At 38.0% G+C, this 12,477-nt stretch overlaps 1 protein-coding gene across 9 annotated transcripts in view; it reads left to right on the plus strand.

Annotated features, from left to right (window-relative positions):
- Positions 1-12,477, plus strand: part of ANKRD27 (ankyrin repeat domain 27) — a 52,078-nt gene that overhangs the window by 15,236 nt on the left and 24,365 nt on the right. For 7 of the 9 annotated variants that reach the window (XM_068956235.1, XM_068956236.1, XM_068956238.1 and 4 more), the window contains exons 5-16: positions 541-695; positions 1,026-1,085; positions 1,193-1,246; positions 1,330-1,395; positions 1,478-1,554; positions 1,930-2,051; positions 2,999-3,077; positions 3,944-4,076; positions 9,584-9,676; positions 10,500-10,627; positions 11,130-11,212; positions 12,011-12,126. In XM_068956235.1, coding sequence (XP_068812336.1) covers positions 541-695; positions 1,026-1,085; positions 1,193-1,246; positions 1,330-1,395; positions 1,478-1,554; positions 1,930-2,051; positions 2,999-3,077; positions 3,944-4,076; positions 9,584-9,676; positions 10,500-10,627; positions 11,130-11,212; positions 12,011-12,126 — 1,166 coding nt within the window. The remainder of the gene's footprint in view (positions 1-540; positions 696-1,025; positions 1,086-1,192; positions 1,247-1,329; positions 1,396-1,477; positions 1,555-1,929; positions 2,052-2,998; positions 3,078-3,943; positions 4,077-9,583; positions 9,677-10,499; positions 10,628-11,129; positions 11,213-12,010; positions 12,127-12,477) is intronic. The other 2 variants (XM_068956240.1, XM_068956233.1) reach the window with 1 other exon arrangement.

The raw sequence follows: 12,477 nt of genomic DNA on the forward strand, positions 1-12,477 counted from the left end.
GTTTTTGAAGAAACTACACTAATTTTCAGTGAGTGATGCAACTGTCTGTCTTGGAAGGAAGGTGGATTTCATGTAATATTGTTTACATGGAGTAACTTTTCTTTTTTCCAGAGAAAAGCTTGCCTCAGTAAACAATAGGTTATGTAAAAATCCAAGATGTGATTTTACTGCTCGCTTATAGCACACTGCCTGCGTGGGCATTCCACGTCGATCTGTGGCTTGCTTTTCTTATGCCACTTGCAAGCCTGTCTCTCACTCAGATTATGGATGTGGCAATAAATTACCCCAGGGCAGAGCAGCATGTAGAATCAGGGTTTTAGCTATTTCAAATAAATGCCTGGGTTAAAAGGCAAGAGGGCTTATTCGAAAAGTGATTTAATGCATTAGTCTTCTAATGAAAAGAAACCTCTTTGGTTAAGTATCTTAGTCTGAATTAATGTTGCATTGCATACAATTTGGCTGTATGTCTAGGGATGACAGACACAGTGCTTTATTATGTGTATGTATTGAACGTGTTCTAACAGTTGGCTCTCATTTCAGCTGAATCTACAACTTCATCAAATTCCTATTGTCTTAAAAATATTGAAGATGTTAGGGAATTCTTGGGAAGGCACTGTGAGAGATTTGATAAGTACATAGGATCTTTCTACAGAACATTTAAAGAACATGAAAGAAAAAGCCTGCGTCACTACATAGTCAGTATCTTGCTATTTGGTATTTAACTTACTAAATATAATTCCCTTCACTGCTTTGTATGTCCTTTTTTTTTGAGCTTTTCAATGTTGGAGTAGCCCAAAGTTGTGGGGGAGGTGGGAAGGGAGAAAGAATTCTTAACTGTGAATTACCACATTGTAACTATTCAGAAAAAGTGACTTTTTTTTTTCAATTATGAATCGTATCTTGATGTAGGTGAGACTTGTATACTTCTCTAAGGCAGGGAAGACTTCCCTTGTTTGTTTACTTATGCTTTCTTCCTTCAAATCAGATTAACATGGATCTAAAATCTTTTCTTCTGTACCCCCCAGGATTCTGTAAATGCGCTCTACACCAGATGTCTCCAGCATCTTTTGAGAGATTCACACTTGGTAAATACTTATGCTACTAAATATGTAGTACATACTTAACTTACTGCTTAGGTAAATATTAACTTTCCTCTTTTTTGTGTGACTTCTTTTTTTTTTTTTTTTAAAAGAAGATGCTTGCAAAGCAAGAAGAGCAGATGAATCTGATTAAACAAGCAGTTGAAGTAAGTATCTGAAACGGAAGAAAATACTTAGCAAGCTATTTTTAACTCCCTTTCATGGCTAAACTACTGCTTTTTTTCCACAGATGTATATTCACCATGCTATTTATGATCTGATTTTTAAATATGTGGGGACTATCGAGGCAAGTGAGGTAAGTGAGGTTAAATTGGTTAATTGATTGCTACAGGTTAAATTAATGCATTTTTTAAAATTGCTGCCTTTCTATTGGTTAGGATGCTGCTTTTAACAAAATCACGAGGAGCCTTCAAGATCTTCAGCAAAAAGACATTGGAGTAAAGCCTGAATTCAGGTAAGAGATGAGACAGTGTGGACTCTTTGAGAAGTCACCTGGAGAGTGTTTTAAATAGGACTCATTGTAGACAAAGTAGCTTCCGAACAGACAATATCACGTTTCTTATAGGCTTCTCCTTTCTTTGAGACAGAAAAATAATGCTTTGCAAATGTCACTTTAGGGCAGTTGTACTGACCTTAATCATCTTGTCTTTGGTGCTCTTATGCTTCTCTCTCCATCTACAAGCTACAGAAGTGCAAGCACGTTTGGAAGGGGGCGGATAGAAAACTCTCATAAACTGATTTAGAACTGAAATGAGTAATGTTAAACTCTGAGTTTTGCACAGGACCTATTTGATGTATAGTAACATTTCTTTCAAAAATTATTTCATAGCTTTAATATACCACGGGCAAAACGAGAACTGGGTCAGCTGAACAAATGTACTTCCCCTCAACAGAAGCTACTCTGCTTAAGAAAAGTGGTACAAATTATTATGCAGTCTCCTAGCCAAAGAGGTCAGTAAACAGTGAATTAGTACCTAATTTTAAATTTGGATTTTGCTTTTCATCCCAAAGTGCTTCATGTGTGCTGGCTAACAGTTGTTCAAATCACCCGCTTGTGGGTTAAAAGCATAATTAAGTAGAGTAGGGTCTCCCTTGCAGGTCTCTAAACAAAGACAGAACAGAGGTAAGATAGAAGATTCTTCAGCATTTTTTCTCGTGGGGTGAGATGGGATGCTTGGTTAGCTCCATATGTTTTAGAGCATGTGAAAAGCTTGTATGCATTAGAATTCTTCTCATGTAGAACTGAGGATGATCCATTTTTGTGTTGAGTTGTGGCTGGATCACTCGTGTCTGCCCCTGCTGCATGGTAATTTTGTGCATATACTACTCTTGAGATGCATTTATTTGCAAAATGCAGTGTTGATAGGGGACAGACAAACTTTCTGTGTGCTGCATTCAAGCAGCTGTCACAGATTACAGGTATAATTCTGCTGTGGGAAAGCTTGAGCCTCTTAATTTGGTACTCGGTTTATCTAGCCTGGAGAGAGAAGATACTTCCACAAAGCAAATGGAGTAGTAGTAGTACAGTAAGCTTACACTATACACCATTGCATCTCTTATTTTCTCTAGGAAGAGTTGTGGACTATGGAGAAGCATGTTGACTTTGAGGGTGGCTTTTGCTATCAGCGACTTCGCAATTTTTGAGCTAATGCTCTGGCTCTTCTTGTATGGGAAAGAGAATGCTGATCAAATACTGCAGCTCTATTTGGGGTTTTTCTTGCCAGCCTATTTTGGAGGGAGGTGGAGAACATACTTTTGAAAGGCTGTGTTGGTTACTTAGTGCATTGTCTACTAGGAGAGCTGGCCCTTAGTCTTAGAAGGCAGAACTCCATATATAGGTGTAGCTCTTGGTCTGAGCCACTGGATGACTAATGTGAGATGTAAATTCTTTCTTTTAGTTAACATGGAGACAATGTGTGCAGATGACCTCCTCTCTGTTTTGCTATACTTACTTGTAAAAACAGAAATCCCAAACTGGTATGTAACTTCTTTGGCTGTACAAAGCTAATCGTGTTGTATGTAATGCTACTGTAGAGGCAAATGTTCCTGGACACTTAGTAATAACTTAGGACTGATGTAATACAGAAAATCCTATTTTTTATAGGACAAACAGCAAAGATGTCACTATTACAAATGTGAAAAGATTAAGTCCCTACTTAATGCTCTGCTTCCACTGTTTTAATTTCCAGTCTGGAAAAAGCGCTAATGCGAGGGGTTCCTTCTACCAAATCTGCACATCCAGTACAGACTTCACAGTGGACTGGTCCTTCCTCATTTGTGTTGGAGCTGCTACGGTTTCCTTCTGCAGCTTTCTAGTTGTTTGTACTTTATACAGAAACTGGAATTGAATGGTTTTTAACTGCTTGCATGTGCCATTGTATTAATCTTACCTCGCTATCATAAAGGTATATTTAAACCTTGAACTGTACCTGAATTGAATTGCAATGTTAGCATATACCATAATTGTCTCTGGTATTAGCAGTTTTTCTTCAGTTTGTAGCAATCACTTGACGGTGGTGCTTACGATGCTTGAAGGGTATATTATATGAAACATTGTCTCCCACTGTTGTCCTTGCCCTGTCTTTGATATTCCTTATATTCAATCCTTAACTTTTCATTGAATAGTCACAATAAAACTATAACTTAAGAGATGCATAGAGTTCTGATTCATCTCCAAAGCTCAGAACAGCCACAGTATTGCTAGTCTAACAAGCTTTCTTGTTTTGTCTTAATCCACACCTGTTTTCTGCCTGGATTCTGTAAGATGAGTTGCAGTATTAAGATGCATCATGCTAGTGCGATCTTATCTTTAATCATCTATAGCTTTTAACTTTTTATTACAGGATGGCCAACTTGAGTTACATCAAGAACTTCAGGCTTTGCAGTTCAGCAAAGGACGAACTGGGATACTGTCTCACCTCAATTGAGGCTGCAGTAGAATATATCCGGCAAGGCAACCTTTCTGACAGATCAACAGTAAGCTACTCTTAGTCTGTCACATGTATGTTTGACAAGCTTGTGGGGCTGTGCACCGCTGGGTGGAGGAGAGTGAGGGTGAGTAATCTAGTTCAGAGGCTGCTAACAGCTGAACATAAGAATTCCTTTTGGCGCTTGAAGAATGCTGAAGCAAATGCTGAAATGATCTAAATGATTAGAAAGAAGTTCTAATCTTAACCTAGTAATACCTGTTGTTCATTGTATGCTCCTATAGGAAATGCTTAAATGTCGAGCAAGTCTGCCTTTTCATATGATTAGAGGAAAAAATCGCAACACTATTTGACAGCTGAGGTTTTCAGTAATATTTCTAGTATCTCCTATTTGCCCTCTTTGTATCATGCTTGTGAAAGCAATGCAGTATTTCAGAGTAGGCATAGCCTAAGTTCTGAAACACTGAGACTTTAATAGCTTTAAAAAGCTTGGCTGTGATAGCAGAATGGGAGGCTACAGAATAACTTAAAATTATTCTGTGAGTCTTGGTATGGTGCAGTCTAAAAATTAGTTTATTTGCAGTGCAGATTAGTTCATAGCATTGGGTTGATAGTCTGGTGGGAGTGCAGGACTGAATGATATTAAAGTTGTGTTTGAAAGTCATATTGGTTTTCAGGCTCTTTAATCTAGCAGGGGGCAGGAAATTTGTGGATGCATAACTTACTTCCTACTGGGCAGCTGGGCTTTCTGTCAGTCAGGTCGAATTGCTGCAGGCCGATCAAGGATGACATTGATGTGACTTTAGAAACTTCCATGATCTGAGAACTTGTAGCTTATTTAGGGAAGGGATCCAGTCTTACTGCTCCTGTAAAAATTTCTACTGTTGCAAAATTAGGTGTTCCTGATCTGATGTGGAAACCAAAAGGAGTGAGCTTGGAACCAGAGGGAATTCATCGTGTCTCAGTCTGCCCAACTGCAAAGCGCTGGAACCTAGTTGCAGGGGCCAGACTTATGGCTCAGTGTGCAGGGCTTGGGGTGGGACAACCTGGGGCACAGTCTTAAAGCAAAAGCACTTAAAGTAACTTTAACATTTTAGCCTTCTGTCATTTTTGGTTTTGTTCCTTTTCTGGGCTCTTTCTATGAACCTATCATGCATAGATCTGTTTTGTACATTTAAAAAAAAAGCACTCTTTCATTTTGTGTAATGACTGGTATTTATTGTTTGTAATAATGTATTGAATTATGCTTAAAAAAAAAATAAAAATGTTAGTTTAAAAGGAGGAAAAAAACCTGCCAATCAGTTTGACTTTCTGCAGCTATCACTAATCTATGTATGAATAGCGATGTTGATGTCTGGATAGGGAACTGGAACCAAAGTAGAATTCTGTCTGTTACAAAAACATCAGCAAGCTGAAGAAAGGAACAATTGTTCTTAAATGCCTAGAATAAAAACTACTTCCTATGAAATGCCTGGTTCTATCCCTCCTTGCACAGCTAACGATAGCAGTGCTTTTACACTGGGATTGCTTTTAAGTGGTTATAGCTTCTGGATAAGTACTACTGCCAATAAGATACTATTTCTTTGGGAGACCTCCATCTGAAAAGTGAACTACATCCTTTAAACGGGAGCAGTCTGCTGCTTAAGTTAGAGCATCTGCACCAATGGACAATGTTCATAAGAGCAAGTAATGTTTCCTTCCATTAATCACTCTAGGCCTGGAGCTGAGCCAGCTGTTAGTCTCTCTTCTTTCTCCCTTCAGGAGCGTTTGCTGCTTGCCCACTACACACACTTTCTTCTGCGTTGGTTTTCATAGGACTCAACGCAGCTCGAAGGTGACACTAAGATGAGATGGTGGGAAACGGCAGAATCGTGAATATGAGGAAATGAGTGACCCCTTGCTCTCTACCACAGCTGGAAAGGAAGGAACTAGGCCGTTTTCCCCAACTGTCGCAAGAGGGAGAAAAGTTAGCGCATAATAAAGAGGCAGAAACTAGGTAGCAAGTAGTCACTTGACAGGAATAGAAAAAGAAGTAAGGAGATGGAGAATACATGACAGGAACTTCAGGTAGCATTGCTTAGTCTCCTTTCAAAAGTTGAAAGATTTCCTTTATCCTCTGCTTAAGGAGGTCAACTTCCTACTTAAAGCAGTGGTCACCAGGTTGGTGTTCCATGGCTCTGTTTACAGATTGTGGTGCTGGAAGGGGTTTGGGGATCTAACTGAGCAGGAACGTTGCTGTGCCTCGGGGCTTCGCTACAGCTACTCCTGCAGCTACATTTAATTTCATAGCTGGTTTCAGATAGAGCTTCTGGCAAATGACTCTATTGTCCAATTCCTAATCAAGCTAACTACAGAAGGAAAAGTCTGCAGGGAGTTAACATACCCTGTGGGATGACGGGCAGTATTGTCATACCAGTGTCAGTAAGAAAACTGCAGTTACAGATGTGCCAGATCTCTTTACCCAGTATGATCTAAGTCTAGGGAGGCATTTTGCGTTTGGGTCTGAAGGAGGAGAGGAGCATGTAACTTGTAGCACAAGAGACTTTCTTGTGGGTAGTTGGCCTTATTTAACTAGGGTCCAAAACTTAGTAACCTGAATTCCACTCCAGTTCCTATGCACACCTGATAAGTACTACTTCTGGTTCAAAGGGTTGACATGAGGTAGAGAGCTGGTAGTGAAAGCCAGCCGCTAGGGCGTAGGCAGCATTTAGACTCTTGTAAGAAGAGAGAACTCTAGGTGACAATGAAGTTGAAACTTAAGCGCAAGTGGCGGAGGGAGAAGAAGACTTCAATGCAGAGCGGGCTAATCAAGTGGGATGCTTGTAATAAAGGAGCAGGGGCCGTTTTCCAAAGTCTTACATTGTATTCTGTTAAAATCTTGGGTAGGTTATCATGTGGATAAGCCCTCATAGGTACAAATATATATTTTTTCCTACATGTGGAGATAATATCAGGTAAAAAGGTCATTAATCTTTGGAGGCATTTTATTTCTCAAACAAGAGGTTCAAAATAGCTCTGTCATATTAGAGAAGGGTTCACTCTCAAAACAAATTATTTATTGTTTTATGCCCTAGAGCAGGTACATTGATGGTGCAAGCAGTTTTCTCTTGAAGCCATTTTTCTTACTTAATACTTCAACCAATACCTGATTCTTCTTCTACTACGCTAAGGTTGCTGCCTCAGTTGAATTAGCTCACGTGGGGGAAATCTTTTCTGGTAAAATCCACAGAGGAAGGAATACTACTAAAACTGCACTAGGTTTCACTACTTACTTAGATTCTGAGTAGTGAAAGTATTAAAATGTCTATGAGTGTTTGTATTAGAAATTCTGACTAGAGTTTTCAAAAATTGGTAGCTTCACTAAAGTATTAACATCTTTTTCTAGTTAATAAAACTTTTCATCAATTGATTCTCACAGAAGCTTTTCCTGATCGCACTGAGGAATCTATCCTAGGGTACACTTGGGGTTTTTTACCTAAAGTACCTAGGTTTGAAAAGATCGGTGAATAACTTTGTCATCTTCACACATCTAAATGCAAAATTGGAAAAAACAATTTCAGGTCAGCCAACAGGTCTGTTCTTTGTAAAGGATTAGATCTATACTGATGTTTTTTTCCCCTTCTGTGTTTGTTAAAACAAACAAACAAAGCCAAAAAGAAACCCCAATCGCTCGGTTCAGCCTAAGGACCTAAATATGGTATTCCTATCCAAATAGTTCATGCTTTGAAAGCTTATTTAAACACAAAGACCTTGCAGTCGTTTTAGGAATCCACAAACTTGCAGATTAGTGAATTTTGAAGAAAGCATGCGTTTTATGAAAGTCATTCTAATATCGCTGTAGGGAGCAGATCTTTACTATTCCTTTTGCAGCTGCTCAGTTTCTGCTGTGATCTTTGATTATTTATCCATTTAAAAACCTCTATATTAAAATATTAGTTGTGAAAAATGCTGTTATAGATAAATTGGGGAGTATAAGTCTGAACTTTTAGCTCTGCAAACCTCATGTAGGCACGTTTCTAACAGCGTTATTGGCTCTAGCAACAGGGTGGTTTTTAGACCTCTCTGCAAGAGGCATCTGCTGTGTTGATTTTGAAACCTCAGTGATCCAGATTTCTATAAAATCTGCTGAACTCGTATTTCTAGTGTTCAAGTGTTGTTTTTTATTTGCAGTTTACTAGTTTCTTAAAGTTCATTTTGACAAGTTGACTTACTGTTCATGTTAAGAGATGAGTCAGACTTTTTTGTTTAATTTATATCTAGTATTTACAGACTTAATTACAGAAGGATCCTAAACCATCAGGGAAGTTGATCTGATGATAGATATCCATCTTAACAGCAGTAGTCTTCAGTCTGAGTGTTGAGGGTCTTTCCGTTTCTTGGAGGGTAGTTGATTCTGATTTACCACTGCCTGTGGTTGACAGTGAATAACATTTCTTTGGATGTCGTTTTTGGACATTTCTTTTGGATATTGTTTATTTTGGATGTAGTTTTGGATGACTATGTACAAGTTTCTCCATCTGCTTTCTTAGGAAAAGAAAACAGTTTCTTTAAATTGTGGTTTTATTTCACGTGAGCTTCACTATGGCCATTTCAAAAGCTGATTCTACTTAAGAATTTTCTCTTGGTTTTGAGAGCATATATGTTCCTAGCACATCCCAAAGCATATGTTGGGATTGCTCAGAAAGTAGGAACTGCCACGTTGAGTTGCGCTACACGTTGGCTTAGCTGAGCCTCCCATTTTCAACAAGTGGCCAGTAGGAAGGGGTACGTGATGAGTCCAGGGCAGAGCTAATCATTCCCCTGGCACAGCCTTCTGTTCTCTAGCAATCAGCAGAACAGTTATGGGGAGTCTTTGAGTCAGAGTTGCATTTGGGTCATCCTGTTTAGTAGTCACCAGTAGAGATGTCTGAGAGGAATTTGTCTAATGTGTTTTTGAATCCATTTATACTTTTGACTTTGGTAACATCCTATGGCAATCAGTTCTACAATAAAACAAACACTTCCTTCTCTCTTCTTTTTTTCCACCCAACGTGATCTGTGATAATTTTTAGGGGGTACCCTGGTTCTTGAATTTTGAGGAATAGTGAATAATCATTCTCTGCATGTTTTCTCTGCTCTTTTTGTGATTTTATACACTGCTATTGCAGTCAAATCTCTTTCAGAGTGAAGGATCCTAATTTCGCCTCATAGGGAAGCTGGTCCATATCTCTCATAGTTCTTGTTGCCTTTTCTGTATCTTTTCTAGTTTTACTGTTTTCTTTTTTAGATGATTCAATCATAATTTCACTAATGAACAGTCAGATTATGGAGAATTTTGGTCGAGGAATACTCTGGTGAGCATCTGGTTATCTTTTCTTTAAACAGCAGTTAGTGCAGACCTTTAAGTCTTGGAAATAGAATCCTAAATATGAAACTGAATTATTAGGATTGACATACGTCTTACAGGTGGTAAATACAGTGTTTCATATTCTTCAAAATCAATTTTATTTTTACGGTACTTTCTTTTTAATCTGTCAATGAATATATAGGTAACTGACTTATCTACTTTACTTTCAGGAATCAGAGAGACTGTGTGACAAGTTGCTTTTGAGACAAAGGATGAATTTGTTGTCCCAGATGTCTGCCACTCCTATAGATTGCTTATTTAAGGTAAATAATTTTTATGGCAGAATTCTGCATATACTTACGTAAATCACATTTATACTGCTTCCTTTGTATGATTTTCCAAAATTCGATGTAGTGTTAATGCAGTATTAATTGTGTTAGTGCTGTAAAGCGTGTTTTAACAGATGATAAAAGTGTGCTTGTAGTCTAGTGCGCTTCCATGCCAAAACTTCAGCAGGTTGTTAATATGATCTTATAGATTTCAGCATGTATTCTAAAAATATGGAAGTCAATGAGGATGAAATGCTGCTGCTGTTACTGGTCAGCCCATTTAATTCACAGATGCTATATTAGCAGCTGGTTGTCTCTCACAGCTTCCATTGCTTAAAAATAAAGAGTTTGCTGGAAAAACATCAAGTGTAGTCACCTGTCAGTCCCTTTGTGTTATGTATAATCTTGTAGTGTCGTTCTAAAAGAATTGTGCCTATACAAGGACTCATAGCAGAACTTCTAATTATACGTGTTTGCAGCTTATAGTGAGAGACTTAGTCATTTTATAGTAATGTGTTTGCACAGAGGGAGCTCAACTCCGTGACTGAGTCTAAAGAGAACAATAGGAATTGTTTAGAATATTTTTTTATAGAAAGTGAGGTAAGCCAAGAACAGAGCCTTTTTAATACTGAATGCCCCTTAGTGGGGTTTGTGCTGTGGCATTGTTCATTTCTGCTTTCTAATGCTTGAATACATGTCTTTGATAATCAGTTTATTTGGTTTTGGGCGTCAGTAAATTACTTCTTTTTCTTCTTCTTCTTTTAGAAGGCCTTTTATATCAGTTCCTCATTCTTTTTCTTCTCTTGACTTTTTGTAGCATATTGCTTCAGGTAATGAAGAGGAAGTGGAGCGATTATTAAGTCAAGGTGACAGTGATAAGGACACTGTAGAGAAAATGTGTCATCCGCTCTGTTACTGTGACAAATGTGAGAAGCTGGTTTCTGGGTAAGGATTCATTTCTGCAAACACAACAAAAGCTAAGTGGAAGCCTTGATCTAAGATATCCTTTGGAAGGTATACTACTTTTGGTTACTGAAGATGTTAGTAGCACTTCAGGATATAATAGAGAGCATATGTTCATATACTTTGAGAAGACAGCAGAAGTAATGAGTATCCTCAGAAATACCCAAGAGGATATGAAAAGGAAACTGCTGAACAGTTTGGAACCAGGCAAATTTTGTGGTGGAGGTTTCTATGTCCTTTGGTAGACATGGTAGGGAATGTTTCTCGTCTTGAACCTAATATACGTGTCATGGGTAAAAATAGATCTTTTAACTAGATGTAAAACTCCATATAAAATAATTTGTTAGTGTGAAACAAAATGATAAAGGATGAGAAGTTTTAAAATCCATTCCTTGTCAGCCATGGCAATTTCTCCCTTTTCCTCTCCTCCTTATCCCTGCTGCATAGGTAAACTGAGCTTCTTTTAAACCACTGTATTTTATAGGAAGCTGAACGATCCTTCCATTGTCACTCCATTTTCCCGAGATGACCGGGGATATACACCACTTCATATAGCTGCTATTTGTGGTAAGTCTTCTTGTTTCTCTTCACTAAAGTTTTCTCATTTTTATGCACCGTAAACAAGGAGGCATGCTAGCATATTTTCCAACTTTACATTATACAGTGAATTTTGCATTAAATTGCTTTCTAGTTATAGGCTATGGAAACTGATATCCTAGCCCTGACTGAAGTTCTTGTCTTCTGTTTTAAGTTCAGCTTATTATGGCTAAGTTATTGTCTGTTTGCTTGTTTTCTGGTTGTTTAATTTTACCTTAGTGACTACCACAGTAGTTCTTTTTTCAGTCATGAAAAAAGTAAAACCGTGCCATCAGAAATGAGTCTTTTGTTTTTAAAGAACTGGCAGATTTAGATATTAAGCTTTTATCTTTCCTGCAGCTAGCTATGCATAGTAGGTATATACCATCTCCTGTCTCGTAACGGTTATTGATTATGACGTTGGTCTTGCATTTATTAGATATGTATTAATTTACTTTGGAAGTTTTTTAAATCATTTCCTTTTTTTATTATTATCCTGACTCCCAACAGGAGACTACTTTTTGTGACATGGCTTTACTTTCTATCCTTTTCGTACTCTCAAGATACAAGCATAGTTTCCTTGTAGCTGGAGGTCCTTTTATGGAGCTGGGACCTTGAGTGATCTGCAGGAGTGACCTACTTCCCAAAAAAACAAGTTCTAAGAAAGTGAATATACAGTATGCAGAAGTGCAGGGTGTCATGGTTTATAGCTCAGGTTTTAATTTGCGAAGCAGCTATGTTTTTGTGCAAAGTTTACTTCTGTTTTTTAATGATGGTATGTTTTCCAAGGGCAAACATCATTAGTGGATTTGCTAGTAGCCAAAGGAGCCGTTGTCAATGCTACAGACTACCACGGTTCAACTCCACTTCACCTTGCCTGTCAGAAAGGATATCAAAATGTTACAGTAAGCACCAAAAGGCGTAATCAGAAATAAAAACTAATGTTTATTCTAAGTAATAAATATATGACCCTCATCCAAGCTGTTCTATTGTTACTGTCATTTAGATCTTTCAGAGCTTTTACCAGAACTGTATGGGCTGTCAGAATTAAGGATCTTTCAGCATTTTAATTTGCATGATTTTTTTTTTTTTCCTACAGAGTAAGGTTTTCTGTCATTTGTATGAACCAAGTAATTGGCAGCTATGCATGCCTGATCAATTCCTCCACTTTATTAATACAAATCTCCAGCACGTGGTACAAATGGAGATCCTGCTAGCTTCTCTGCTCTTTATTAAGGCAAAAGAGCCGTTGCAGT

The sequence above is a fragment of the Struthio camelus genome, chromosome 10, assembly GCF_040807025.1.
Source record: "Struthio camelus isolate bStrCam1 chromosome 10, bStrCam1.hap1, whole genome shotgun sequence".
Lineage (NCBI taxonomy): Eukaryota > Metazoa > Chordata > Aves > Struthioniformes > Struthionidae > Struthio > Struthio camelus.